The sequence below is a fragment of the Notechis scutatus genome, chromosome Z (genome assembly GCF_049901735.1).
Source record: "Notechis scutatus isolate UNSWTSFEM ecotype Mainland chromosome Z, rNotScu1.2, whole genome shotgun sequence".
NCBI lineage: Eukaryota > Metazoa > Chordata > Lepidosauria > Squamata > Elapidae > Notechis > Notechis scutatus.
This window is the reverse complement of record NC_142025.1, coordinates 3870053-3896242: the sequence shown is the minus strand read 5'-3', so window position 1 is coordinate 3896242 and position 26190 is coordinate 3870053. Positions and strand designations below refer to the sequence as shown.

At 42.8% G+C, this 26190-nt stretch overlaps 1 protein-coding gene across 1 annotated transcript in view; it reads left to right on the top strand.

The window, feature by feature from the left end:
• The first annotated feature begins 9749 nt into the window (after positions 1-9749).
• Positions 9750-26190, top strand: part of GHRHR (growth hormone releasing hormone receptor) — a 37917-nt gene continuing 21476 nt past the window's right edge. Inside the window, exons 1-5 of the mRNA XM_087948175.1 lie at positions 9750-9809; positions 13218-13320; positions 13919-14026; positions 17693-17790; positions 24152-24249. Coding sequence (XP_087804301.1) covers positions 9750-9809; positions 13218-13320; positions 13919-14026; positions 17693-17790; positions 24152-24249 — 467 coding nt within the window. The remainder of the gene's footprint in view (positions 9810-13217; positions 13321-13918; positions 14027-17692; positions 17791-24151; positions 24250-26190) is intronic.

The window sequence follows — 26190 nt, the reverse complement described above, 5'->3', positions numbered from 1 at the left end:
TAAGATAAATTTATTGTCATTGTACTCAGAACCTGAGAACAACGAAATAAGGTGCTCTTTCACAACATTCAACTGAACAACACCAAAAGACATATACAAATAACAATGTAAAACAAATTAAAACAATTAACAGTTAAAAACTATACAACCAGGATATATATATATGTTAAGACCACCAGATTCATAACTCTGCATTTAACCTGATCACAGCACTTGGGTAAAAGCTATGTTTAAATCTACTTGTCCTGGCTTTCAGCACTCTATATCGTCTTCCTGATGGTAGGATCTCAAACAGCGAGTGGCCTGGATGCGAAGGGTCTCTCAAGATCTTTTGTATCTTCCTTCTACATCCCATGTTATACAAATCCTCCAATGAGGGAAGAGAACATCCGCTGATCTTTTGTGTCCTTTTTATCACTCTTTGGAGTGCCCTTTTCTCCGCCTCTGTACAACTCCTGAACCACACACAGAGGCAATAGGATAAAATGCTCTCTATAGAGCTTCGATAAAAGGCAACCAACAGACTCTCTGGCAGTTGTTGTGATCTTAAAAGTCTTAAAAAATACAGTCGTTGATGAGCCTTTTTTTCTAGGGCTAAAGTATTTGCCCCCCATGTTAGATCCTGTTTCAGGGTGATACCTAAAAACTTACATTCTGCCACCTGTTCTACCAAAACACCATCGATGTACAACAGCTGGATATCCGAACTGCTCTTCCTGTAATCCACTATGAATTCCATTATTTCCATTAACTGTGAAGAGGCATTAATAAAAGAAAGAAAGAAGGCTGATTTTTGTGTGTGTAAATTTTATTTGAGTTTTCACATAAAGAAAAGAAATACAAATAAAACATCTTTTTTGAAAGCAGCATAATCCCAGGTTACATTTCTTCGTACAGACACAAATTCAGGTTCATGCTCATTTTTATATTCTATTCCATATCTTATTACAATTTTACATTTTCTACATGGCTTCTCCCCTCTTTTAATTTCCTCAATTTTATTGTATTTATTTCATCTCAATTCAAATCATTATATTTACATTTTTTGTCTGTCCTATTTCAATTGTCTATTATCTTTTCTCATTAAACAAAATTTCTCCTGTAGTTACTGATTGGAGTATGACGCCTTTATATATTTCCCCTAAAGTTATAACACTCAATATAATACATAACTTCCATTCGGATTCTGCTTGGTACATTCTTAAACTACACACAGTATTCTTAAAAAAAAAAAAGAAGAAGAGAAAAAGTTATAAATGTATATAATTAAAACAACATTCCATTCCAATTCAATTCTATCATTGATATTAATATTCATTACAGTCTTAACATTTTTCACTTTACTTTTCAATTAAATATCATACTTCTATGGGAACAATTATAAACTTTCCATAATCAATTCCCCCCCCTCTTCACTTATATTTTATAAAACATTGACTAAATTTAAAGTGTTCCCATTCCTAAGAAAGAAGGCTGCATTGTGCCTTCATCGAAAATCTGTTTAACCTCTGATGGCCCACGGATTCCAAAATCTACATCTTTGATCACCGGCCTTGGCCATCATCTTCTCTATGTTGATGTTCAAATAACCAGTCTGACAGCAGAGAATTTGTTCTTCACCCGCAATTGACTATAGACAGACTTGAACACAGGGCCCTATCTAACAAAATGAAATTCAGTGGTGAGAAAAGTGGCCAGCCATGTGTTGCAGCGGCCAAAAAAAAAAAAAAAAGCCAATGCAATCCTAGGTGCATGAACAGAGGAATAGAATCCAGATCACATGAAGTGTTAATGCCACTTTAAAAAGTCTTGGTAAAACCATACTTGGAATACCGCATCCAGTTTTGGTGATCACGATATAAAAAAGACTCTGGAAAGAGTGCAGAGAGGAGCAGCAAAGATGTTGAGGCATAAAATTTAATAGCTGCCAGCCGCTGTAAGTCTGGTGCAATGTTAGGCTGATGCAATTGAGGGTGAATCAGCATAGCATGGGTATTGCTCTTTTAAGACAAAGAATGACAATCAGTACCATAAGAGCACAGATTAATACTACGCTGATGATCAAAAAAATAAACAATACCCCAATCAAGTAACTACCAACTCAGACAAAAAAAGCTAACAGTGAACAATAGCATGGTCCTTGTGGCCCTATGAAGTTGGTTGTTTCCTTGCAAACATTTCATGACCCAACTTGGTAACATCATCAGGGCTAGAAGGGAATGGGGTTTGTGGAGAGGGGGAGAGGGACAACTGTGAGGTCTTTGATGCTCTCTCAGCTTGGTTGTTTTCTTATAGACATTTCATGCCAAAACTAGGTAATATCATCAATGCTGGAAGGGACTGGGATTTGGGAGGAGGAGGAGGAGGAGGAGGAGGAGGAGGAGGAGGAGGAGGAGGAGGAGGAGGAGGAGGAGGAGGAGGAGGAGGAGGAGGAGGAGGAGGAGGAAGAGATGATGAGGAAGAGGAATAATGACACAAAACAGCCCTGAAATGCCAGTTTCTAGTAGAATATCCGAGAATTATAACTCGTCATCTTGCTTTTAGCAAATCGGTAAAAAAAAAAAAAAAGTTACATTTGATCATTTGTCATTCCACGTTCACCTGAATAAAACATGTAATTTGAGCAATGATTGTAAAGTGCACAATTAAAGACTGGGGGCGGTAGGCAGTCAGGAAGAATCAGTGATGATTTGGGTGTGGGTGGCCCAGTGAGAGGATGCTGAGAAAACTGGGTACAGGAGAGCTACCACCTATATCAGCAGCTACAGGTAGAGAAACGCTGAGGAATACTGTGTGTAGCTACATGCAACTATCAATAAAGGAGAATATTTGTAGCTCTAGGTTGAACTCTGGAGTCCTTGATACACTGTGATCTTGGCTGTTTTCTTGCAGACATTTCATGACCCAATTAGATAACATAATCAAGGTGAGGGAGTGTGGGATTTGCTCTCTTTTTATATACAGTTGCATGTCCAAGCAGTGTTGGTGTAAGTGCGGCTTTTTCATTGGTGGTTCCTTGATTAGAATACTTATACTAAGTTTAGTTTTTTTGTCTGGTGTTCATCACTGCTTATCTGGGCTTCTTTTTCTGTGAGGTCCATGGAGCTCTCTGAGCTTCATTGCCTCCTTGCAGACCATTTATGACCCAAACTAGGCCACTATTCTGCAGGCTACACATGGTACAGCAGTCATGAAGGCCTAGGTGAAGATCTTCAGATGTTGTCATAGGTCCTGCAAAGATCAGAACAAGATAAGCCAGGGTGACCCCATGACATTCAACTGAAGTGAAAGTCAAACTTTGAAGAAGCAGAAAAGCATTAATGCCTCTGAACTATGGGGGAAAACCCTTGGGAAGACAACAGATAGATAATTGATGAGTCATTGAACAAATCAACGGAGAGTTGTCACTCCAGGCACAAACGAGTAGACTCAAATTATCCTAGTTTAGTCCTCACTGAACTCTCTGGAGAAGGTTTTAATGCTGGGAACGGTGGAAGAAAAGAAGATGACAACCTGCAGAAGATGGATGGATTCCATTACCATGGTGATGGATGCACTATTGGTAGATAGGAAAGACCAGGTTGGAAGCAGGTCAACCTGGAGAAACTCTATTTGGACTATCCAAGACTTGACATTAGTCTGATGGCCAATAATCAAATCAACTGATCGATCGATCAATCAACCAATCACATAGCTCTCTTAAGAAGTCCATATTACTCCTCCTCTTCTTCTTCTTCTTCCTCCTCCTCCTCCTTCTCCTCTTCCTCCTCTTCCTCCCCCTTCTAACATTGATGATGCTACACAGTTGGACCATGAAACATCTGTAACAAAACCCAGAGAGTCTCTTCTATCGATTCCAGGTGATTTTATATTCTTCCCCAAAAGACCCACCTGGCACCCCTATTGCTCTCTCTCTCTCTCTCTCTCTCTCTCTCTCTCTCTCTCTCTCTCTCTCTCTCTCTCTAAGCAAAGTGTTGTGATTGTTGTCTAAATCCAAGAATCATTTTAAAAACTTTGTTCCCCATTGACACAATTTTTCATCAGATCTTCCCTTATCGCCAGTTTTTCATGGACAACCATTTTCAATGGCCGAGGAATGAGAGACTGGCCAACTGACACCATTTGTGGCTACCACAAGAGTGTTCTGACCCACGTCCTTTCCCGACAAATCAAACACAATCCAAAAGGGACAAAAACCTTGTAATGCTTTTACAAAATAATTAGCTGTGATAAGCACAAGCCTTGCCAAACTGTGTGAGGCTTGCCAAAAGATAACAGACAAGAAATAATTTGCAAGACAAAAATATTCAAATACAAACTCAGGATACTGGAATGTCCATGAGGCTAGAGTTTCAAAACGTCTTTGCCTTCTGCAAAGTACGTTCGTTCACAGCTGGCTTTTATCCATGCTGTTGTAGCTGCTCTTTCCTGCAAACAATCCTTCGTGCACGTGCACTTGGCACAGGCTCCTCGGGAACCTCCTCATCACTGCTGCCAGTCCCCACAATCTCTGAAGGCAGCAATCCACCTGAGTCCTCGCTCTCCTCAGCCATCTGCACCTGCTGCCGGCTAACCACAACAAAGACGGGGCCAAAATTGCAACATCTCCACATCTCCCTTGCCACATAGCAGGGGAGAAGTGGCCGACATACGCAACAGGAGGTATCCTTTGTCTGTGAGTTTGCCATCATCATCATCATCATCATTGCAATCACAACCACAGCTTATAAACTAAGGTGGCTTGTTTGAATTCAGAGAATTTTGTCGCCCAGATCTCGTCTTGCGTATCATCTGCATCGCACATTAATTTATGCGTACGGTAAGTAGGTAGGTCTTCAACCCATCCATATGGAGCTGAGGAGCATGAATACTAAAGTGGCTTATTTATACATCTGGAGGGACATTTCTGCATAAAAGCCAGGCCTCGGTGGGAACAGCTTGGCTCCTGGCCTCCACTTCGCTTGAAAACAAATGTGGAACAAATGTTGCTATTGGCAAAACACAGAGAGACCCGGGCGTGATTTTCACAGTGGAGAAATTTGGAAGCAGGCCTACAACCGCTAAACAGGTCATTTGAATCACGCTCATGTTTGGCAGTGAGATACCTGCCCAGGTTTCAGCCACTGCATGCAAAACAGCTCCTTAATGGAATAAAAGAGAACAACAGCGTTAGAAGGGACCTTGGAGGTCTTCTAGTCTTCTAGTCCAACCCGTTCAAGCAGAGGGCGACCCTGTACCATTTCATAAAAATGGCTGTCCAGTCTCTTTTTAAAAACCTCCAGTGTTTATAATTTCTGGAAGCAAGTCGTTCCACTGGTTAATTGCTTTCACTTTCAGGAAATTTCTCCTTAGTTCCAAGTTTTCTCCTTGATCCGTTTTATCCATCGTTTATCTTGCCTTCTGGGGCTTTTGGGGAATAGCTTGACTCCCTCTTGTTTGGGGGCAGCCCCTCAACTATTGGAAGACTGCTATCGTGTCTCCCCTGGTCCTTCTCTTCACTAAGCTAGGCATACTCAATTCCTGCAAAATTCCTTAAAGTTTTTTTTTTTTTGCAGATCAGGCGTTTGGATGCGTTTCCAAAAATGTTAGGCTGTCATTTCTCATCAGATTTGACCAAAAATCTTACATTTAGGAAAATGTCAACATCTGTTTGTTCATAATATTCTGATAATATTTGGGGGATAACATTAACACACACGCCCTCCGATATCAAACCCAGTTACAGGCCAGCTTCGACTTGCATTCTTTTAGTGACTGCTCAAAGTTACAACAGCACTGAAAAAAGGGACTTAAAAGCAATCCTCGCACTTACAACCGTCACGTACCCAAAGTCATGTGATCAAAATTTGGGCTGTTGGCAAAAGGTGTTTATAACAGGTGCAGCAACCCAGGTGGCATGATCTCCATTTGAGGCCTTCCTTCTGACAAGCAAAGCCAAAGGGGCAAGCTGGATTCACTTAATGACCACGTGATTTGCTTAACAACTGCATTGGTTCACCTCTATAAACGTAGTCAAATAAGATCAAAAATTAAATCAGAATGAGACACACCTATCCTATTGCAAACAGAATGAGATGTTTTTTTTGTTTGCCTTTACGATGCAGGTAGTCCTCGACTTACAACCATAATTGAGCCCATCATCTCTGTTACTAAGCAAGACATTTGCCCCATTTTATGACCTTTCTTGCCACAGCTGTTACGTGAATCCCCACAGTTGGTAAGTTAGTAAATGTGGCTTCAGAAGATCGCTAAAGAGGATCACGTAACCCTGGGACACTGCGACCGTCATAAATATGAGACAGTTGTGAAGCAACTGACTTTTGATCACGTGACTGCTGGGATGCTGCAATGGTCACAAGGAAACAATAGCCCTAAGTCCCCTTTTCCAGTACCGTCGTAACTTTGAACGGTCACTAAATGAATGGTTGTATGTTGAGGACTCCCTGTAATTAAATGGAGCAAATTGAGCCAAGAAGAAGAAGTGGAGGAGGAGAGGAGGAGGAGAAAAGAGGAGGAGGAGGAGAAGAAGAAGAGGAGAAGGAGGAGGAGGAGGAGAAAAGAGGAGGAGGAGGAGAAGAAGAGGAGGAGAGGAGAAGAAGAGGAGGAGACGAAGAGGAGGAGACGAAGAGGAGGAGGAGAAGGAGAAGAGAGGATTAAATAAATTACACGTTCATGAATCTCATAAATATTCCCTCACCTGCTATCTGTTTTTTTTTTTGGGGGGGTTAGTGCTTGCCAAACCCAGTTAAGTAATCTGTGGTTGGATTGCTGCCTGTTCTCCCAACTCCGCAGGCGCAAACATCAAAGGGAAAGCAATAATTTTATTTTTAATTATGTATCAAGCCGGCAGATGGGTCTTGATGAGATGAGGAACAAGTAACTGGTTACTATCGATTCGAGGAAACGCTGAATAGGAAGCTTCAAGTCACACTCAGCTGAAAATAGCTGCTCTACGCAAAAAATAAATATGTATATGCTTGGGTTAGGAAAAACAGAAAGAGAGAGACAGAGAGAGAGAGAGAGTTTGTCTGTGCGTATTCAGGCTGGCAGCTTGTTTTCATTCTCTCCAGCCAAATCAACTCTTTGCCTTTAGGCTCCCTGGTTGTAAAGATGGAAAATGGGACACTTTGCTTTGCATATTTGCCAAGTGGGGCTTCTCTGTCTGTCTGTTTGTCTATCTCTATTTTTCTATCTGTTTGCCTCTCTCTCTCTCTCTCTCTCTCTCTCTCTCTCTCTCTCTCTCTCTCATCTATATATTTTTATCTATCTCTATTTCTCTCTCTCTCTCTCATCTATCTATATACCTTTGTCTATCTCTATTTTTCTATCTGTCTGTCTCTCTCTCTCTCTCATCTATATATCTTTATCTATCTCTATTTTTCTGTCTGTCTCTCTCTGTTTGTCTCTGCCTCTCTCTGTCTCTCTCTCATCTATCTATATACCTTTGTCTATCTCTATTTTTCTATCTGTTTGTTTGTCTGTCTGTCTCTCTGTGTCTCTGTCTCTCTCTCTCATCTATGTCTTTATCTATCTCTATTTTTCTATCTGTCTGTCTGTCTGTCTGTCTTTCTCTCTCTCTCTCTATCATCTATATAACTTTATCTCTATTTTTCTATCTGTTTGTCTCTGTCTGTCTGTCTGTCTCTCTGTGTTTGTCTCGGTCTCTGTCTCTCTCTTATCTATATCTTTATCTATCTCTATTTTTCTATCTGTCTGTCTGTTTCTCTCTGTTTGTCTTTGTCTCTCTCTCTCTCTATCATCTATATATCTTTGTCTATCTCTATTTTTCTGTCTGTGTGTCTGTCTGTTTATCTATTACGATCTTTCTATCTGTCTCTATCTCTGACTGTCTCTCTCTGTGTGTCTCTGATTAACTCTCTCTTGGTGTGTCTTTCTGTCTGTCTCTGTTTCTATCTGTTTGTCTTTCTGTCTGTCCAACTGTCTCTATCTCTCTGTCTGTCACTGCCTGCCTGTCTGTCTATCTCTGTCTGTCTGTCTGTCTTTGTCTCACTCTGTCTGTCTCTTTTCACAATCCACACACCTGAATTTGGGTAAAGAGTAAAACCCATGGGGACGGCAACAAATGAGTGCTGAATTCAAAACCTTTCCAGAAAATTTTCTTAGCAACTTTGTGGATTTCAACTCCCAGAATTCCTCAGCCAGCTTTGCTGGATGAGGAACTCTGGGAGTTGAAGTCCACAAATCTTAAAGTTGCCAAGGTTGGAGACCCCTGGATGAGAAGACCTCTAAAATTCCTTCCAGTTTGGTCTGTTCTGTTACCTGTTTATAGGTAGTGCTTGACAATAAACCATTTAGTGACTGTTCAAAGTTTACAATGGCATTGAAAAAAAAAGTGACTTAGGTCCGTTTTTCACACTTACGACCATTACAGCATCTCCACAGTCATGTGATCAAAATTCAGGTGCTTGGCAACCGACTCATATTTATGACGGTTGCAGTGTTCCAAGGTCACGTGATCCCTTTTTACGACTTTCTGACAAGCAAAGTCAATGGGGAAGCCAGATTCGCTTAACAAGCATGTTACTAACTTAACAAGTGCAGTGATTCGCTTAACAATGGTGGCAAGAAAGGTCATAAAATGGGGCAAAACTTGTTTAACAATTGTCTCTCTTAGCAGCTAAAATTTCAGACTCCGTTGTGGTCATAAGTTGAGGACTACCAGTTTCGCTGTTTCAGCCAGTTGAGCTACCAGGGTTTGACTGCTCCACTAACCACGGTGGCACAGTGGTTAGAGTGCAGTACTGCAGGCTACTTCTGCTGTCTGCCGGCTGCCTGCAATTTGGCAGTTCGAATCTCACCATTCAGCCTTCCCTCCTTCCGAGGTGGGTAAAATGAGGACCCAGATTGTTGGGGGCAAGAGGCTGACTCTGTAAAACTGCTTAGAGAGGGCTGTAAAGCACTATGAAGAAGTATATAAGTTTAAGTGGTATTGCTATTTTCCTTCCTTCTTTCCTTCTCTCCTTCCTCTCTCCCTGTCTCTTTCTTTTCCTTCCTTCCCTCCCTTCTTCCTACCTTCCTTCCCCCTCCCTTCCTCCCTCCCTCCTTCCCTGTCTCTTCCTTTTCCTTCCTTCCTTCCCTCCTCCCTCCCTTAAATATTACTTTCTGTTGCTTTTGATCTTCTTTCTTTAAAAGTCTAATAACATTATTAGCAGGTAAAAAAAGAGGAAGAAAAAGTTAGGTTGAAAGTATAAGTTCCTCTGCCTTGGGGTCAGACTAGAAGACCTCTAAGGACCCTTCCAGCCCCATGATTCTAAATGTAATTATAAAAAAGTAAAACCCCACTGAAGTTTCATCAGGAAAGTAATGTTTGCTTACAAAACCATAGCTCAGCTTGTCCCCAGCTCAGCTCAGCTTGCTGTGTTGTTGTTGGGTGTTGTTTTTTTTTTAGATCCCTCGACCAAGCACTCTCTAATACGTTTTGTGTGTGCTTGGGAAAAGTTGCCTAACTTCAGATGACACCTGTTAACTCAACCCAGTTTGTTTGTCATCCCCTGATGGTTATTCATGTGGATTGAGAGGAACCCACCCACTCTCTTTGCAAGTAACCAGCAGAGCTTTTAATTCAACTGCTGGTGGACAGCCAGCCAGCTGCAGATTGGGGAGTTGTGAGTAAGACCTCACACCTTGCTTATCCTTCACATTACTTGTGTACCAAACAACCCCACCATCCAGTTCCTCATATTAGCAAGGGACCAAGTGACAACAGAGCAAAATTCCTTCGTGTTGACATGAAGTCTCCAAAGCAAGGATGGTTCTGTGTATTATCTCTACTGATTCTGCCACCCCTGGTAAGTAAGAGGTTTTAAATTGCTTATTTCTTTCCCCTTACTTTTTCCCTCGTGGGTCTGTTTGCAAATATGTACAAGAGCATAATATTTCAGTGGGCAGAATTATTGGGGGGGGGGAACGACTCAGAGAGGCACTTTCGAGGAAGAAAAAAGATGGATCTGGATGATCTCTGCATATTGAGAAATATTTTGAGCAATACCAACACCACAACAGAAAACCCTACAGTTATTTTTTTTGCAGAGGTTGCAAATAATTGAGAAGATTTATGAGGTTATGGGGAATCAGAGATTAAGCCAGGATGGGTTGGCATGGACTGAGAATTTGGTAATTGAGATGGTTGGATGCCTAGAATTTTATTGCTTAATGTAGTACCTAAAAGAGAAAGTTTCTGCCTTGCTGGTCAATTTAAAGTAGGAGAAGCAGGAGGAAGAGGATATTATAGGAGGTATAAACTTTCTACCATACCAGAGACATAGAACACGTGCCCTGTCCCCTGAGTGCCACCACAAAACAGTTTCTGATTTGTCTAAAAATAGGCTGTATATTTGAAATTTAAACGAAACAGAATCTCAGTTTGAAGGAGAAGGGCAGTTCTGAGATGTGAAGGATAAATAAATGAATAAAAACCATGCACCAGGGAAAACACATACTTGGGAATACTGCATCCGGTTCCGGTTGCCACAATGTAAAAATGATGTTGAGATCCTAGGGAAAAAGTGCAGAGAAGAGCAACAAAGATGATTAGGGGACTAAAAACATATGAAGAAACAGTTGCAGGAATTGGGTAATATTTAGTTTAATGAAAAGAAGGATTAGAGATAGCATGATAGCAGTCTTCCAATATTTGAGGGGCTGCCACAAAGAAGAGAGAGTCAGTCTATTCTCCAAAGAACCTGAATTCAGCACAAGAATTAATGGATGGAAACTAATCCAGGAGAGAAGCAACCTAGAACTAAGGAAGAATTTCTAGACAGTGAGAACAATTAATCAGTGGGACAAGTTCTCCAAACACTGGAGGTTTTTTGGTTTTTTTAAAAGACACTGGATAACCATTTGTCTGAAATGGTTATAGGGTTTCCTGCCTGAGCAGGGGTTGGACTAGAAGACCTTCAAGGTACCTTCTCACTCTGTGATGCTGCTGATAATATTATAAGATTCCTTTCTGACAACAAAAAAAAATCACAGATGTAGTTGAACAGCCCCCAAATCCTCTCTCGAGTGCTTCCCTGACAGCTTCTTACTTGTCTAAAAATAGACTGTATGTTTGAAATAAATCAATGAAAACCTCCTCCAGGGAGATTTGGGCGGTTGAGAGGTGGAAAAGATAACAGACAAACTCCATGAACAAGGAAAAAACATGGAGCAACTACTTTTGACAAACTGTACCTTCCTGGCTGCTTCGATTGAATGAAAAACTGGAAGGGAAGAACAGTTTGGTGGGTTTTTTGTTTTTTTAGAGCAACCAGACATAAAATCTGCTTCAAAATTCAGCTTTGTTCCCCACTCCCTATGGGGTTAAAGTTAAGGGTCGAAAGGATGGGGGGATTGTTGAAAATCATCATTCAGTTAATTTCTTTGACAGGGGTAAATTGAGGCTGGAAGGGTGAAAAAGTTATTAAAAATAAAAATTCAGGGTCCCCCCCCCATTTCTCTCTCTTTCTCTCTCTTTTTCTCTCTCATCTCTCTCTCTCTCATCTATCTATCATCTCTTTCTCTCAACTATCATCTCTCTCTCTCTTATTCTATATTATTAGATTGCTTTATAATTCTTGTTGCTGGCTTGAAGTTTGATTTGTTAACCGGGCACATCTCAAAGAGTGAGTCAAAAGTAACAGGAAAAACTTCTGACAAGCTCAAATTGTCATTAACATTTTTTTTAAAAAAAAAAAAAACCCCAACTTTGCAGTGATATGGTTTCGATTTTAGCTCTTTTTTTTGAGAGGGGGCTATCTGTCCAGATGATAAGGGTTAAAAAAAATCAGAACTGCAATATTTTTTCCTTATTTTAGTTCATGTTTACAAGTTTTGCTAGATTGTACATTAGTCTGTCTTGAAATGTCAGGGAAAAAGAAGGAAGCCACTGTCATCTTGCGCATTTGTGATATAATTGTGTGCAAAAGATGCAAATGTTGTCATTTATATGAATTGTGACATCTTCTACCAGATGTCTATGTTGGGGAACTGGCTTTCTTCACTAATGTCATCTAAACATTGGACAACTGACCAAGAAAGATCTGATGGAATCTCATCATGATCTTTATAAGATGTGTCCTCCAGACAAGGGACAATTGACCAAGAAAGATCTGATGGATATCAACATGATGTTCATAAAATGACATTAACAAAATGGCAAAACAAGCTTGGTATAAAAGTTCGTAACATTGGTATGACTCTCTTAACAACTGCCTTGCTTACCAATGGAAATTCCTGTCTCCATTATAATCGTAAGTTGAGGACTATCTGTAACTGCATTTTGGGTTTGTTTTTTTTTGCCAGTACTGAAGTCTATAGATTATGTGTATAAATAGCATTGCAGAATGATTTTTTTTTTTTCCTTTAGGAGAAACCTACAGAGATTTTGCCATCTGTCTCCTTATACCGATTTTCCAAATCACCTTTTTTTCTCTTCTCTGAATTTGGGGAATTTCAAAAACACGCCAGTTCTTGATAACTTGTATTCCAGCAGAAAGGAAATATCCTCGGATCAGGGTCTCAGGGGTAAAATGTGTACAGGCAGTCCTCAAGTTACGACAGTTCCTTTAGTTCAAAGTTACAACGGCACTGAAAAAAGTAACTTATTATCATTTTTCACACTTATGTGACACCCCCGTGGTCACGTGATCAAAATTCACTTCGCAACGGACTCATATTTATGACGGTTGCAGTGTCCTGAGGTTACGTGATCCCCTTTTGTGACCTTTTGGCAAGCAAAGTCAATGGGGAAGCCAGATTCACTTTACAACCATGTGACTAACTTAACCTGCAGTGACTCACTTAACAACTGTGGCAACAAAAGGTCGTAAAACTGGGTGAAATTCAGTTAACAAATGTCTTGCTTAGGAACAAAAATTTGGACTGAACTGTGGTCGTAATTCAAGGACGAACTGTAAGGGTTTTAAATGGCTTTTGTTCTTTCGTGTACCTGTGCTGTATTATTAATAGGAATAGAGTTGGAAGGGACCTTGGAGGTCATCTAGTAGAGCCCCCTGCTTGCTCACACTATACTATTTTTGACAAATGGCTGTCCAGCCTCTTCTTAAAAGCCTCCATTGATGGGGCAACCCACAACTTCCGAAGTTAATTTGTTCCACTGATTAATTGTTCTGACGATTACGGGTTTTCTACTTAGTTTTAGGTTTCCGTTTTAGGGTGAGGATGGGATGTCACTTTCCATTTATTATTTCTAGTCCCTGGGGACCCTTGAACCAGACTGTGTCGCCATCACAGAGTGGAAACAGAATGAAACTGACTGCTTAGAAGAGATCCAGCTGCACATGAACGAAACCGCAGGTATATACGCAGGGAATTGGGAGGGTTGCGGTTTCTGTGCCACTTCATGTCGCGATTTGAACATGTTTGGAATCTCTCTTGAGTGTCTATAACCTTGAGCGTCACTGCTGTGTTGACAGGAGAGAATATACGAGACTCCACAAGTATGCCTGGTGGTCTCTGAGCTTGGTTCTTTGCTTGAAGGTGTTGCATGACCTGTCTAGGCAACATCATCAGGGATAGAGGAAGAGGGGGAAGGAGGAGGAGGAGGAGGAGGAGGAGGAGGAGGAGGAGGAGGAGGAGGAGGAGGAGGAGGAGGAGGAGGAGGAGGAGGAGGAGGAGGAGGACTGTAGGGTCTTTGGTGCTCTCTGAGCTTGGTGGTTTTCTGGCAGACGTTTCAGGACCCAGCTAGAGAACTTCATCAGGACTGGAAGGGTGGGGGTTTGCAGAAAGGAAGAGGACTTTGGAGTCCAACCCTAAAGGGTACTTACTGCTTTCCACTCATTATTTGGGGCAATTTTAAAGTTCATTCAATGGGTTGGTGAATTCGGGGTCTTCTATTCTCTTTTCAAGGATAGTGGAGATCTTTTTTTTAAATGATTTTTCTTCCATTTGCAAGGTTGCAAAAGACTATGGGACCGGCTTCTGTGTTGGCCTGATGCAAATCTTGGAGAGTCGTTTTCCTTCAACTGTCCAGGCATCATTTTCCACTTCACAAAGGAATCAGGTGAGAAACACCTTCTTTCTTTCCATCTTCCGTCTTCTTTCCTCTTCCTTCCTTCCTTCCTTCCTTCCTTCCTTCCTTCCTTCCTTCCTTCCTTCCTTCCTTCCTTCCTTCCTTCCTTCCTTCCTTCCTTCCTTCCTTCATTCTTGCCTCCCTTCATTCATTCATTCATTCATTCATTCATTCATTCATTCATTCATTCATTCTTGCCTCCCTTCATTCATCCATTAATTCATCCATCCATTCATTCATTCATTCTTGCCTCCCTTCATTCATCCATTCATTCCAGTGGTGGGATTTAAAATTTTTTACTACGGGTTCTGTGGGCATGGCTTGGTGGGTGTTGCCGAGGAAGGATACTGTAAAATCTCCAGTCAGAGGTGGCATTTGCCAGTTCTCCAAACTACTCAAAATCTCCGCTACCGGTTCTCCAGAACAGGTCAGATCTGCTGAATACCACCTCTGATTCATTCATTCATTCATTCATTCATTCATTCATTCATTCATTCATTCATTCATTCATTCATTCATTCTTGCCTCTCTTCATTCATTCATTCATTCATTCATTCATTCATTCATTCATTCTTGCGTCCCTCTCTCCCTCCCTCCCTTCATTCATTCATTTATTCTTGCCTTCATTCATTCATTGCCTCCCTCCTTTCATTAATTAATTAATTCTTGCCTCCCTTCATTCATTCATTCATTCATTCTTGCCTCCCTCCTTCTCTCCCTCCCTCCCTTCTGGGTTTTGGTTCATTTTAGCTTTGATCCAAACCCATGTAATTATTTTCTAGTCTTTGACATTTGTTTCCTTAGTCCTCAACTTACAACTACAACTGAGCCCAACATTTCTGTTGCTAATCAAGACACTTGTTAAGTAAATTTTGTCCCATTTAACTACCTTGTTAAGTGACTCACTGCAGTTGTTAAGTTAGTAACTCAGTTGTAAAGTGGATCTAGCTTCCCCCATCGACTCTGCTTGTTGGAAAGTCGCAAAAGGGGATCACATGACCCTGGGACACTGCAACCGTCATAACTATGAGTCAGTTGCCAAGCATCTGAATTTTGATCAGGTGACCATGGAGATGCTGCAATGGTCATAAGTGTGAAAAATGGTCATAAGTCACTTTTTAAAAATAAATTGAAGCAGTCACTAAATGAATGGTTGTAAGTCAAGAACTAAGTGTATATGTTCCATGGAAAAGCATGCCTCAGTTTTCACACTTTTTGTCAGAATTAATTGTGCTTACAGGTACTCCCACAACTTATAACCTCAACCCATCATAATTTCCTATGCATTATTATTAAGTGAACTCTGGCTGATTTCTTTTTGCCACTGTTGTTAAGCGAACTGCAATTCTTAATTAAATGGTCATTAAGCGAATCCTGCCTCCCACACTTTGCTTGTGGGAAGATTGCAAGTGGTTATCATGTGTGACCCCTGGGGCACTGCAACCATCATATAAGCACCCGAATTTTCAACACATGACCGTGGAGATGTTGGGAAAGTTGTAATTATGAGGACTTTTTTCAGTGCTGTTGTAACTTCGAATGATCCTTAAATGAATGGTTGTAAATTGAGGTTAGTTCAATTTGGTTAGTTTTCACACCTCACAACAAGCCACAATAAATCACAATGGGTGTATGTGTGTGTTTCACACTCCAAAAAGATCAGGCAAGGATAAAAAATTGAATGTTGTTCTTTACACACATTTAAACTCAATACGGTTAGACTAAACCTTGATTTTTACCTCAGTTGAACAGGATTTTTGGTTCCAACAGATAAATCTTCATTCCCCCTTAATAGACACCATGCCTTCTTTCTAAAGTGGCCCAATTAACATAATCTCTGCCATTTGATGAAATTGATGGATGTAATTGACATAATTAGGTGGGTTCAGGTAAATTTATGTCATCGATGTCGTTCGCACTCGGCAAGTGATGTGAATTTCGGCATATGACATCAATTATTCAGATAAACAGGCCCCAATGGAAGAGTTTTACACAAATGGTATAATTCTGGCAATTATTCACATTTGGATTTAATGAACATACCTTTAGTTATTGATTTATTAGACTGGTTTGCCAGCCCTCTGACCAAGAGCTGATGCTGGGCAGCTTAAGAACGAGACTAAAAAATAAATTTCCTGGCCTTGGGCTGTCAAATCAAGAACAAAAAAACAACAGAAGCATTCCCAGGTATCAAGCAGAGGTGGGTATTCAGCAGGTTCTGACCAGTTCTGGAGAACCAGGAGCGGAAAGTTTGAGTAGTTCGGAGAACCGGCCAATCCCACCTCTGACTGCCTCCACCCCCATCTATTCTCCGCCTCCCATTGAGTCCCAGGTGATTGGCTGGGTCTCCTTTGGTTGCCCTGCACAGGAGAACAGAGCTGGAAAGCAGGTGAGTGGGGTGGGGAGGGAATGAGGATTTTGCAGTATCCTTCCCCCTGCCATGCCCAGCAAGTCATGCTTAGCAAGCCACACCCAGCAAGCCACACCCAGCAAGCCACACCCAGCAAGCCATGCCCACCAAGCCACACCACGCCCACCAAGTCACACCCACAGAACCAGTAGGAAAAAAAAATTTGAATCCCACCACTGGTATCAAATATCCCTTGGATTACACAAGTATCTCTTCGATTATTTTAAAATAATAATATGGCTCTAGGACACCGCGGTCAAAATTTGATGGGGTGTGGCGGCGTCTGATATTTAAATCACACTTAAGGTGTGGTCTTTAATGGAGTTGCATCTATATGGAGGGAAGTATGCAGTGTGGGGTACCCCAAGGTTCTCTCTGTCTTACGCCCAGGACTCTTCAACATCTTCATCAAGGTAATTAGTACAGCAGGGCAGGAGCAGGAATTCCAGGACTTGAAGATAACTCAACATGGTTGGGAAGACGCCAGGAACACAGACAATCAAAGTCAATAGAAGACAAAGTCAATAGAAACTCATGTTTGCTCCCATCAGCGGCTGCACTCAGCATGCATTTCTTTTAAACCCTCTTCCCAGCTGTGGTTAATGAAGGGAATCAGGGCCCTTTCTTCCCCCGTAAGCCACACAACCTATGTTGCTCTCTTCTCCATTTCTCCCTGCGTGCCCTAGGATGAAGAAGGGGTGGGCCTGGGTCGTCCTCTGAACTCCCTCTCCCTTGTTCTACCTCTTCCCTGCTCTGCCCAGCTGGACTTTGCCCTTTTCCAGACTTCTCCACAGCCAATGGAGCCACACTCCCACTCCCTGTCAGCTGTCCGGTTTCCTCCTCGGATTCAGACACACGGTTCTTAAGTGAATTTGGCTTCCCCCGTTGACTTTGATTGTCAGAAGGTCATAAAAGAGGAATCACATGACCCCAGGACTCTGTAACCGTCATAAATGTGAGTCAGTTGCCAAGCATCTGAATTTTGATCATGTGACTGTGAGGTTGCTACAACAGTGGTAGGTGTGAAAAACGGCCCTAAGTCACTTTTTTCGGTGCCATTGTAAATCCAAATAGTCACTAAATGAATTCTTTGTAAACCCAGGACTACCTGTATAGCTTACAGTTAAGACACACCTTTTTTTTGCTCCTTGTTTGGACTACATCAAAGGGCTAATACCCTGAGTCACTGGCCCCGGGGCCCCCGTCACTTGGATCAATCTAATATTGCTGATTTTAATTTTTCATAGGTAAAGTGAAGCGAAGTTGCACCGACCAAGGCTGGTCTGACCCATCTCCGCCGTATTCGGAAGCTTGTTCGATAGAAGATGACATCTCTCTGGATGAAGTGAGTGTGGGGGAATGGGAGATGAAGACCGAAACCCCACAGGTGTAGGGGAAACGTTTGATGCCTCTTAGGCTAAATTACGAGAGGAATTCTATCTCTGCCTTTCTATCATCCATCTAATCCTCTCTCTCCCTCTCTTTCATCTCTCTCTATCTACCTAGTTGTCTGTTTGTCTATCATTTCTCTGTTATTTACATCTATTTTTGATCTCCTCCCCTCCTCTGTGTGTGTGTGTGTGTGTGCGTGTGTGGGTGTGTATAGCATGTGTGTGTGTGTATATATCTGTGTGGGTGGGTGGTTGTATACAGTATATATATGTATATGTTTTCTTAAGTTTTCGCGGGTACTTCCATGTATGGTATTCAGCTTTGTTCAGGTATTTTCCCAGGTCATTATAGTTGTGCTTTTAAAGTTGTAGCAATGTTTTGGCAGAATCTCATCGTCTATGTTCGTCTGTGATATATATATATATATATCCTCAGGCTGGTGCTTTTGGCTTCATGCCAGTGAAAGCAGTATGTGATCGGAGCTGCCGTCTCTCTATAAATACTGGTGGTGGGGGCTGGTGTGCTGGGCTGGTTGGCTGCACTGCTGCCTCTTGATTGGTTGATGGAGCTGATGTTGGTATAATGGGCTGTGTGATGGCCTTGTGAGTTTTGTTGTGGAGATATCCTGGCTCTTGTGCTGTAATCTCCTGGGTTGTTTGTTTTGTAGTGATCTTTTTTCCATTAGCTTGCACTGGCACGAAGCCGAAAGCACCAGCCTGAGGATGGCAAGTGGGACCTCGCTGAAATGTCGCCAAGATACTCTTAATCTTACATGGGAAAAGACCGAACACACCTAAACCTACATACCTGTACCCGTGAAAATCTACATACATACATACATACATACATACATATATTCCTTCTACCTATCTATCCATCCATCAATCCTCTCTACCATCAATGTATCCATCTATCTATATATATCTATCTCTCCATTCATCCATCCATCCATCCATCTATCCATTATCTATCTACCTATCTACCTATCCATCCATCCATCCATCCATCCATCCATCAATCTATCCATCTATCTATCTATCTATCTATCTATCTATCTATCTATCTATCTATCTATCTATCTATCTATCTATCTATCTATCTATCTATCTATCATCTATCTATAGTCTATCAACCATCTGTCCATCCATTCATCTGTCCATCCATCTGCTGGTTCTGTGGGCGTGGCTTGGTGGGTGTGGTTTGGCTAGGTGGACGTGGCTTGGTGGGCATGGCAGGGGAAGGTTACTACAAAATCCCCCTTCCCTCCCCATCCCATTAACCTGCTTTCCAGCTCTGTTCTCCTGTGCAGGGCAATCAAAGAAGACCCAGCCAATCAGCTGGGAGTCAATGGGAGGCAGAGAAGAGATGGGGTTGGCGGGACCAATCCGAGGTGGGGTTGGCTGGTTCTCTGAACTACTCAAAATTTCCACTCCCAGAACTACTTAAAATTTTCCATTCTCCAGAACTGGTCAGGACCTGCTGAAGACCACCTCTGGTCCATGGGTCATGAAGATTAGATTAGATTAACAGAATTGGAAAGGACCTTGTAGATCATCTAGTCCAACCCCCTGCCCAAGCAGGAGACCCTGCACCATTTCTGACAGAGGGCAGTCCAGCCTCTTCTTGAAAGCCTCCAGTGATGAAGCTCCCACAACTTCTGAAGGCAACTTCTGTTCCATGGGTTGTTTGTTCTAATTGTCAGAAAATTCCTCCTTATTTCTAGGTTGAATCTCTCCTTGTTCAGTTTCCATCCATTATTCCTTCTCTGGCCTTCAGGTGCCTTGGGGAATAGCTTGATCCCCTCATCCTCTCTATGGCAGCTCCTCAAATATTGGAAGACTGCTGTCATGTCTCCCCTGGTCCTTCTCTTCACTAGACCAGCCAGGCCCAGTTCCTGTAACTGTTCTTCATATGCCTTAGTCTCAGTCCGCTCATCATCCTTGTTGCTCTTCTCTGCACTCTTTCTTGATTCTCAACATCTTTTTTATAGTGTGGTGACCAAAACTGGATGCAGGACTCTAGGTGTGGCCTTACTAAGGCTTTATAGAGTGCAGTGGTGGGATTCTACCAGTTTGGACCTATTCTCTAGAACTGGTTGTTAACATTCTAAGCAGTTCGGAGAACCGGTTGTTCGAAGAAATTACTGGCCTAATCCTGTAAGGAAGGCAGGAAGGAAACATTCTGGTGTTGCTTACAGAAACTGCCTCTCCATTAACCCTTATTACATTCTTGGCAGGACTAGACTTCCTGTCTCAGGAATGTCTCTGGAGTTTCTTTTCCCCTCCTTTGCTGGTACTTTGCTTGTGTGGAGTGACCATTCAAAGTTACAATGGCGCTAAAAAAAGTGACTTATGACCATTTTTCACACTTACGACTGTTGCAGCATCCCCACAGTCATGAGAGGCCAGGCAAGGAGATGCGTGCCTCGATGTGCGTGATATTGAGTTGGCCATGCCCAGCCAATAACATGACCACCAAGTCACGTCCACCAGTCTCATGACCACCAAGCCATGCCCACCACCTAAGCCACGTCCACAGAACTGGTTGTTAAACAATTTGAATCCCACCCCTGATAGAGTGGTATTAGTACTTCCCTTGATCTCAATTGTATCCCTCTGTTAATACAATTTAGGATTGCATTGGCCTTTTTGGCTGCTGCTGCACACGGCTGGCTCCTATTTAGCTGGTTGTCCACAAAGACTCCAAGATCCCTCACACAGTTCCTGCTATTGAGCCTGGTTTCACCCAGTCTATATGTGTATTTTCGGTTTTTCTTGCCTAAGTGTAGGACTTTACTTTTCTCTACATTGAATTTAATTTTGTTAGATAGAGTCAAACAAAACTTCAGTGACTGAGCAACAAATTAAAATTCCTATGAACTCTGGGCATATTCCTGCGTATATGAGCTGCTACCCACAGCTTCATTTGCTGTTTCCCTAATCCTAAACAATTAAAGCAGAAATCTGAATCAAGATGGAGAAATCCACTCGGTTATTCTCATCTGCAATTTACAGGTAGTCCTCGACTTACAAACATTTGTTTAGTGACTATTCAGAGTTACAACAGCAGTGAAAAAAGTGACATGACTATTTTTCACACTTACGACCATTGTAACATCTCCATGGTCACATGATCAAAATTCAGAGGGTTGGAAACTGACCTGTACTTATGACGGTTGCAGTGTCCTGGGGTCACGTGGTCCCCTTTTATGATCTTCTGACAAGTAAAGCCAGATTCACTTAACAACCATCTTACTATATTAACAAATGCAGTGATTCACTTAACAACTGTGGCAAGACAGGTCGTAAATTGGGGCAAAACTCACTTAACAACTGTCTCGCTTAGCAACAGAAACTTTGGGCTCAATTTGTGGTTGTGAGTTGAGGGTCATGTGCTCACCTTTCGTCACCTTCCTACCCCACAAGCAAAATCAATGAGGGAAGCCACAGATTCATTTAACGACCGCATGATTTGTCCAGTAACAGTGTAAAATGGAATAGACTCTCCTGCCTAAGCGGGGGGTTGGACTAGATGACTTCCAAGGTCCCTTTCAACTCTGTTATTCTATGTCCCCCCCCAAAAAAACCCCAGGGCCACAGCTCACTTAAGAACTGCCTCACTTAGCAGCAGAAATTTGGGACTCCTTTGTGGCCATCTGTATTTTAGGATGATCTGTATTTTACCGTAGAGCGGAGAAATTCTGCTGCCTGGGTTTGGGTTTTTTTTTTTGTTTTGTTGTTGTTGTTAATTTTTCCTTTCCAAAGCGGGTTAAAATAATTGGCATCAGTCTTTTTTTTCAGAGGACTCAGGATGCCGGTGAAGTTCTCTTGAAGTGAGGATTTCAATTCACAGCTGCGAAATAGAATTTCAAAGTCGAGCAGAACATCACCTCATATTTATTTCATGACAAACGGCGGAGAGAGAGGCGGCGGTAACCGCTCCCCCCTCCGCTCCTCCTCGCTTTTCAACGGGGAACAGCGGGCCTCCGCAAATCTTCTGAGTGGTGCTTGACCTCGATGGGGGTTTGAATGAAGAGTCTCTTTCGATGCCTCCATGAACCGCAGATGGGCCCGGCCCTCCTTTAATCATTGGACACAGCCAGGCAATCTTCCGAGTGCTCATTATCTTCCATGTCCTTAACTCGCTGGCATAAATTGTAGGGCATCCGCCATCAAGCTGTCAACAGCCTGAAGAGGGAGATGGGGGAGGGGGGAGGAAGAAGGCTTACCAGGACAGTGGTGGGATTCAAATAATTTAACAAGCGGTTCTCTGCCCTGATGATTTCTTCCAACAAGCAGTTCACCAAACGGTTCAGGAAGGTAACAACCGGTTCTCCCAAACCGGTGCGAACCGGATGAATCCCACCCCTGAATAAGGATGAACTGAGATAAATGCCTGCGTTTTTATCACTGACAGAAGGGGGTATTTGTAGCTCAGGGCCAGGGAGGGGATTCCATTTTTTTTAACAACCGGTTCTGTGGGCGTGGCTTAGTTGGTGGGCATGGCTTGGTGGTCATGTGACTGGCTTGGTGTGACCCACTCAATATCACTCACATTGAGGCACGCATCTCCTCGCCTCGAAAGTGTGAAAAACGGCCATAAGTCACTTTTTTCAGTGCCATTGTAACTTTGAATGGTCACTCCACACAAGCAAAGGAGGGGAAAGTAACTCCAGAGACGTTCCTGAGACAGGAAGTCCAGTCCTGCCATGAATGTAATAAGGGTTAACGGAGAGGCAGTTTCTGTAAGCAACACCAGAATGTTTCCTTCCTGCCTTCCTTACAGGATTAGCCCAGTAATTGCTTCTAACAACCGGTTCTCTGAACTGCTTAGAATGTTAACAACCGGTTCTAGCGAAGAGGTGCGAACTGGTAGAATCCCACCCCTGCTCAGGGCTGAACAGTGGGGTCCTTGGGGCTCTCTGAGCTTGGTTGTTTGCTTGCAGATGTTTCATGACCCAGTTAGGTAACGTCATCAATAGAAGAAGGCAGGGTGGGTTGCAGAGAGGAGGAGGAGGAGGAGAAAGAGAGGGAGGGGGAAGGGGGAAGAGGAGGAGGAGGGGGAGGAGGAAGAGGAGGAGGAAGAGGAGGAAGAGGAGGAAGAGGAGGAGGAGGAGGAGGAGAGGACTATGGGGTCCTTGGTGCCCTCTGAGCTTCTTTGCTGTTTTGCAGGCGTTTCATCACCCAGCTAGCTAACATCAGTTCTAGAAGGGAGTGAGGTTTGTGGAGAGGAGGAGGAGGAGGAGGAGGAGGAGAGGTAAGAGGACTATGGAATGCTGGGTGCCCTCTGAGCTTGGTTGTTTTCTTGCAGGCATTTCATGATCCAGCTAGGGAACATCTTCCTCCTTGCAAACTCCATTCCCTTGAACTGATAAAGTTCCCGAGATGGGTCATGAAACGCCTGCAAGAAAACTACCAAGCTCAGAGGCCACAAAAGGACTCCACACAAAAACAAGGTTGGCTTGGTATCTCTGAGGGTAGTAGGGCCGATTTCTTCCTGCAGCAGGGAACAATCCATCTTGATTTCTTTCCGTGGCCATTTCGTGACCTTATGGACTAGCAACACTTGGTCGCAAACTTGTCATGGTGACTCCAGCTTCAGATATATCCCAAGGCGGTGATAGTGCTGCAGTTGTGGGTTTAACACTCATGCTGTGTGTAACCTCGAAGGGGGAGTCCCATCCTTGGGGGAGGGGGTCATGGGAGTTATAGATGGGAAAAGTACGGGATTATCCCAGGGGTCTCCAACCTTTCCAGCTTTGAGGACTGACGGGGGTGTGGGGAGAGGAGGGGTGGCTGTGTACAAGCAACAGGGGCATGCGTTCACACAAGCAGCTCCATTTATGTAAGAGACAGGTGTGCACATCCATTGCACTGCAAACACGCACCCACAACTTGCAAGACCTGATAGCGGACTATACCACTTGGGGACGGCTAGATTTTCCTCTCCTTTATGATGGCGCCTTCTGGATTTCTCTGTGGCTCTCATTCCACCCGGTTAAAGAAAACAGAGCTAACCTCGAGCAGTTAGAAAGGCCTGGATGAGACGTTAAGAAGGGATTCGGAGGACACACAATTTGGATTTGGAGAAAGAGAGACGCGTGAGAAGGGAACTCAAGAGTCAACCTCTGTCTTGATTTCATTCAGCCTAGGGGGGACAGGGAACATTTGGATAGGCTTTCAGGATTGAGGCCAGCCCTTTGAGGTAGGCCAGGGAGGGAAGGATTTCAAGCAATATTCTCGATCGTTATAGGATAGAATCCGGGAATCTGTTTCAAAAGTGCAGATGGATATTTGGTTTGCTCTTCATTCCAGGTTTCTTTCTTTTCGACGATCCAAACCATCTATACGGTGGGTTACAGCATTTCAGCTACCACTCTGGCCGTGGCAATCTTTATCCTCTTGGCCTTCAGGTAGGTATCCGTGGTGGGATTCAATTTTTTTTTTTTACTACTGGTTCTGTGGCTTGGTGGGTGTGGCAGGGGAAGGGTACTGCAAAATCTTCAGTCAGAGGTGGTGTTTGCCAGTTCTCCGAACTACTCAAAACCTCCTCTGCAGAACTGGTCAGAACTTGTTGAAGACCACCTCTGGTAGGCACGTTTGCAGGATCCTGGAAGTAGAACGCAGGACAATATTTTCATCCCCCCCCCCCACTATTGTTGTTGTGGTTATCTCTTTTATTCATTAAACATGAAACTTGGTCAATTGAACATTCAAAAAGGTATCACAAATACCAGTGACTGGTGCTAATGGTTGATACAGGTGGCTGCCAGCGTCCAAGTTGTCAATCAAGTATTTTCTTAAAATATACGATGTTCCGAGTAGCGCAGTCTTTTGCAGTTCCGCTGGTGTTATTGCAGGAAGGTGCAATTTCTGTGTTTTGTAAAATTCTTGGACATGGTATCAAGTGCCCTGATGACAATGGGTATCACTGTTACATGTTTCATCCATAACCGGGTAGTTTCGATGGTCAGGTTGCAAGATTTCCTGATTTTTCCTGATGTTCTTTTGCTTCGACTCTGGCGTCTCCTGGTACAGCGATATGAACAAATGATACGTTTCGACAACCGTCATATCTGGCATGTTGTGTTCCAAATAGCGATCCGTTTGTATTTGAAAGTCTCATAAGATCTTCACCGTTGTTGTTGTTGTTTTTATATTTTTTCAACCCTTCACTGTTTTTACAAATAAAGCAGTGAACATATTTATACACTTTCCCCCTCCTATTTTCCCAACAACAACCCTGTGACATGGCCTGATTGAGAGATCAGCTCAAAGTCACCCAGCTAGTTTTCATGCTTAAAGCAGGGACTAGAACTCACTGTCTCCTAGTGATTGGCCCAAAGTCACCCAGCTGGCTTTTATGCCTAAAGTGGGACTAGAACTCACCACCTCCTAGTGATTGGCCCAAAATTATTCAGCTGGCTTTTATGCCTAAAGCATAAACTAGAATTTACTGCCTCTTGGTGATTGACCCAAAGTCATCCAGCTGGCTTTTATACCTAAGGTGGGACTAGAATTCACCGTCTCCTGGTGATTGACCCAAAGTCATCCAGCTGGCTTTTAGGCCTAAAGTGGGACTAGAACTCACCACCTCCTGGTGATTGGCTCAAAGTTACCCAAGCTGGCTTTAAAGCCTAAGGTGGGACTAGAACTCACCGTTACCTGGTGATTTGGCCCAAAGTCATCCAGCCAGCTTTTGTGCTTAAGGCAGGACTAGAAGTCACAATCTCCTAATTTCTATCCTGGGGCTTTAACCACGAGACCAAACTGGCTCTCATGAGTTGCATATGTATCACCCGAGGAAATAGATCTCCTCTCAACCCATTTCAGTTGTGCGTTGTACATGCATTGCACAGGTGTGTTCAAAATGTGTGTTGTGCTTACTGCAACAAATCTGTGGAGCTGAGCAATGCACTTATTATTTCCATGGTGCAGGTGAATACAGGTATTCCTTCACTTATGGTCAAGTTCGACTCCCTCAGATGCTCAGGGTGTAACTACCCACAATTCCAGCTTTCTCCACAGCCATCATTATTTCTTGACAAACATACTTATTGCATGAAAGTTCTACCTTTAAAACTTTAGTGCAATAAATGTACTTCTTTGCTTCTTCCAAGGAGCTAATACAGGTAGTCCTCAACTTACAGCCATTTCATTTAGCGACCATTCAAACTTACAACGGCACTGAAAAAAAGGGGCTTACGGCCGTTTTCCACACTTACGACCATTGTAGCTTTCCCCACGGTCACGTGAGCAAAATTTGGTGGCTTGGCCACTGGTTCATATTTAAGAAGACCACAGACCCCCTTTTGCAACTTTTTGACAGGCAAAATGAAGCCAGCTTCCCTTAA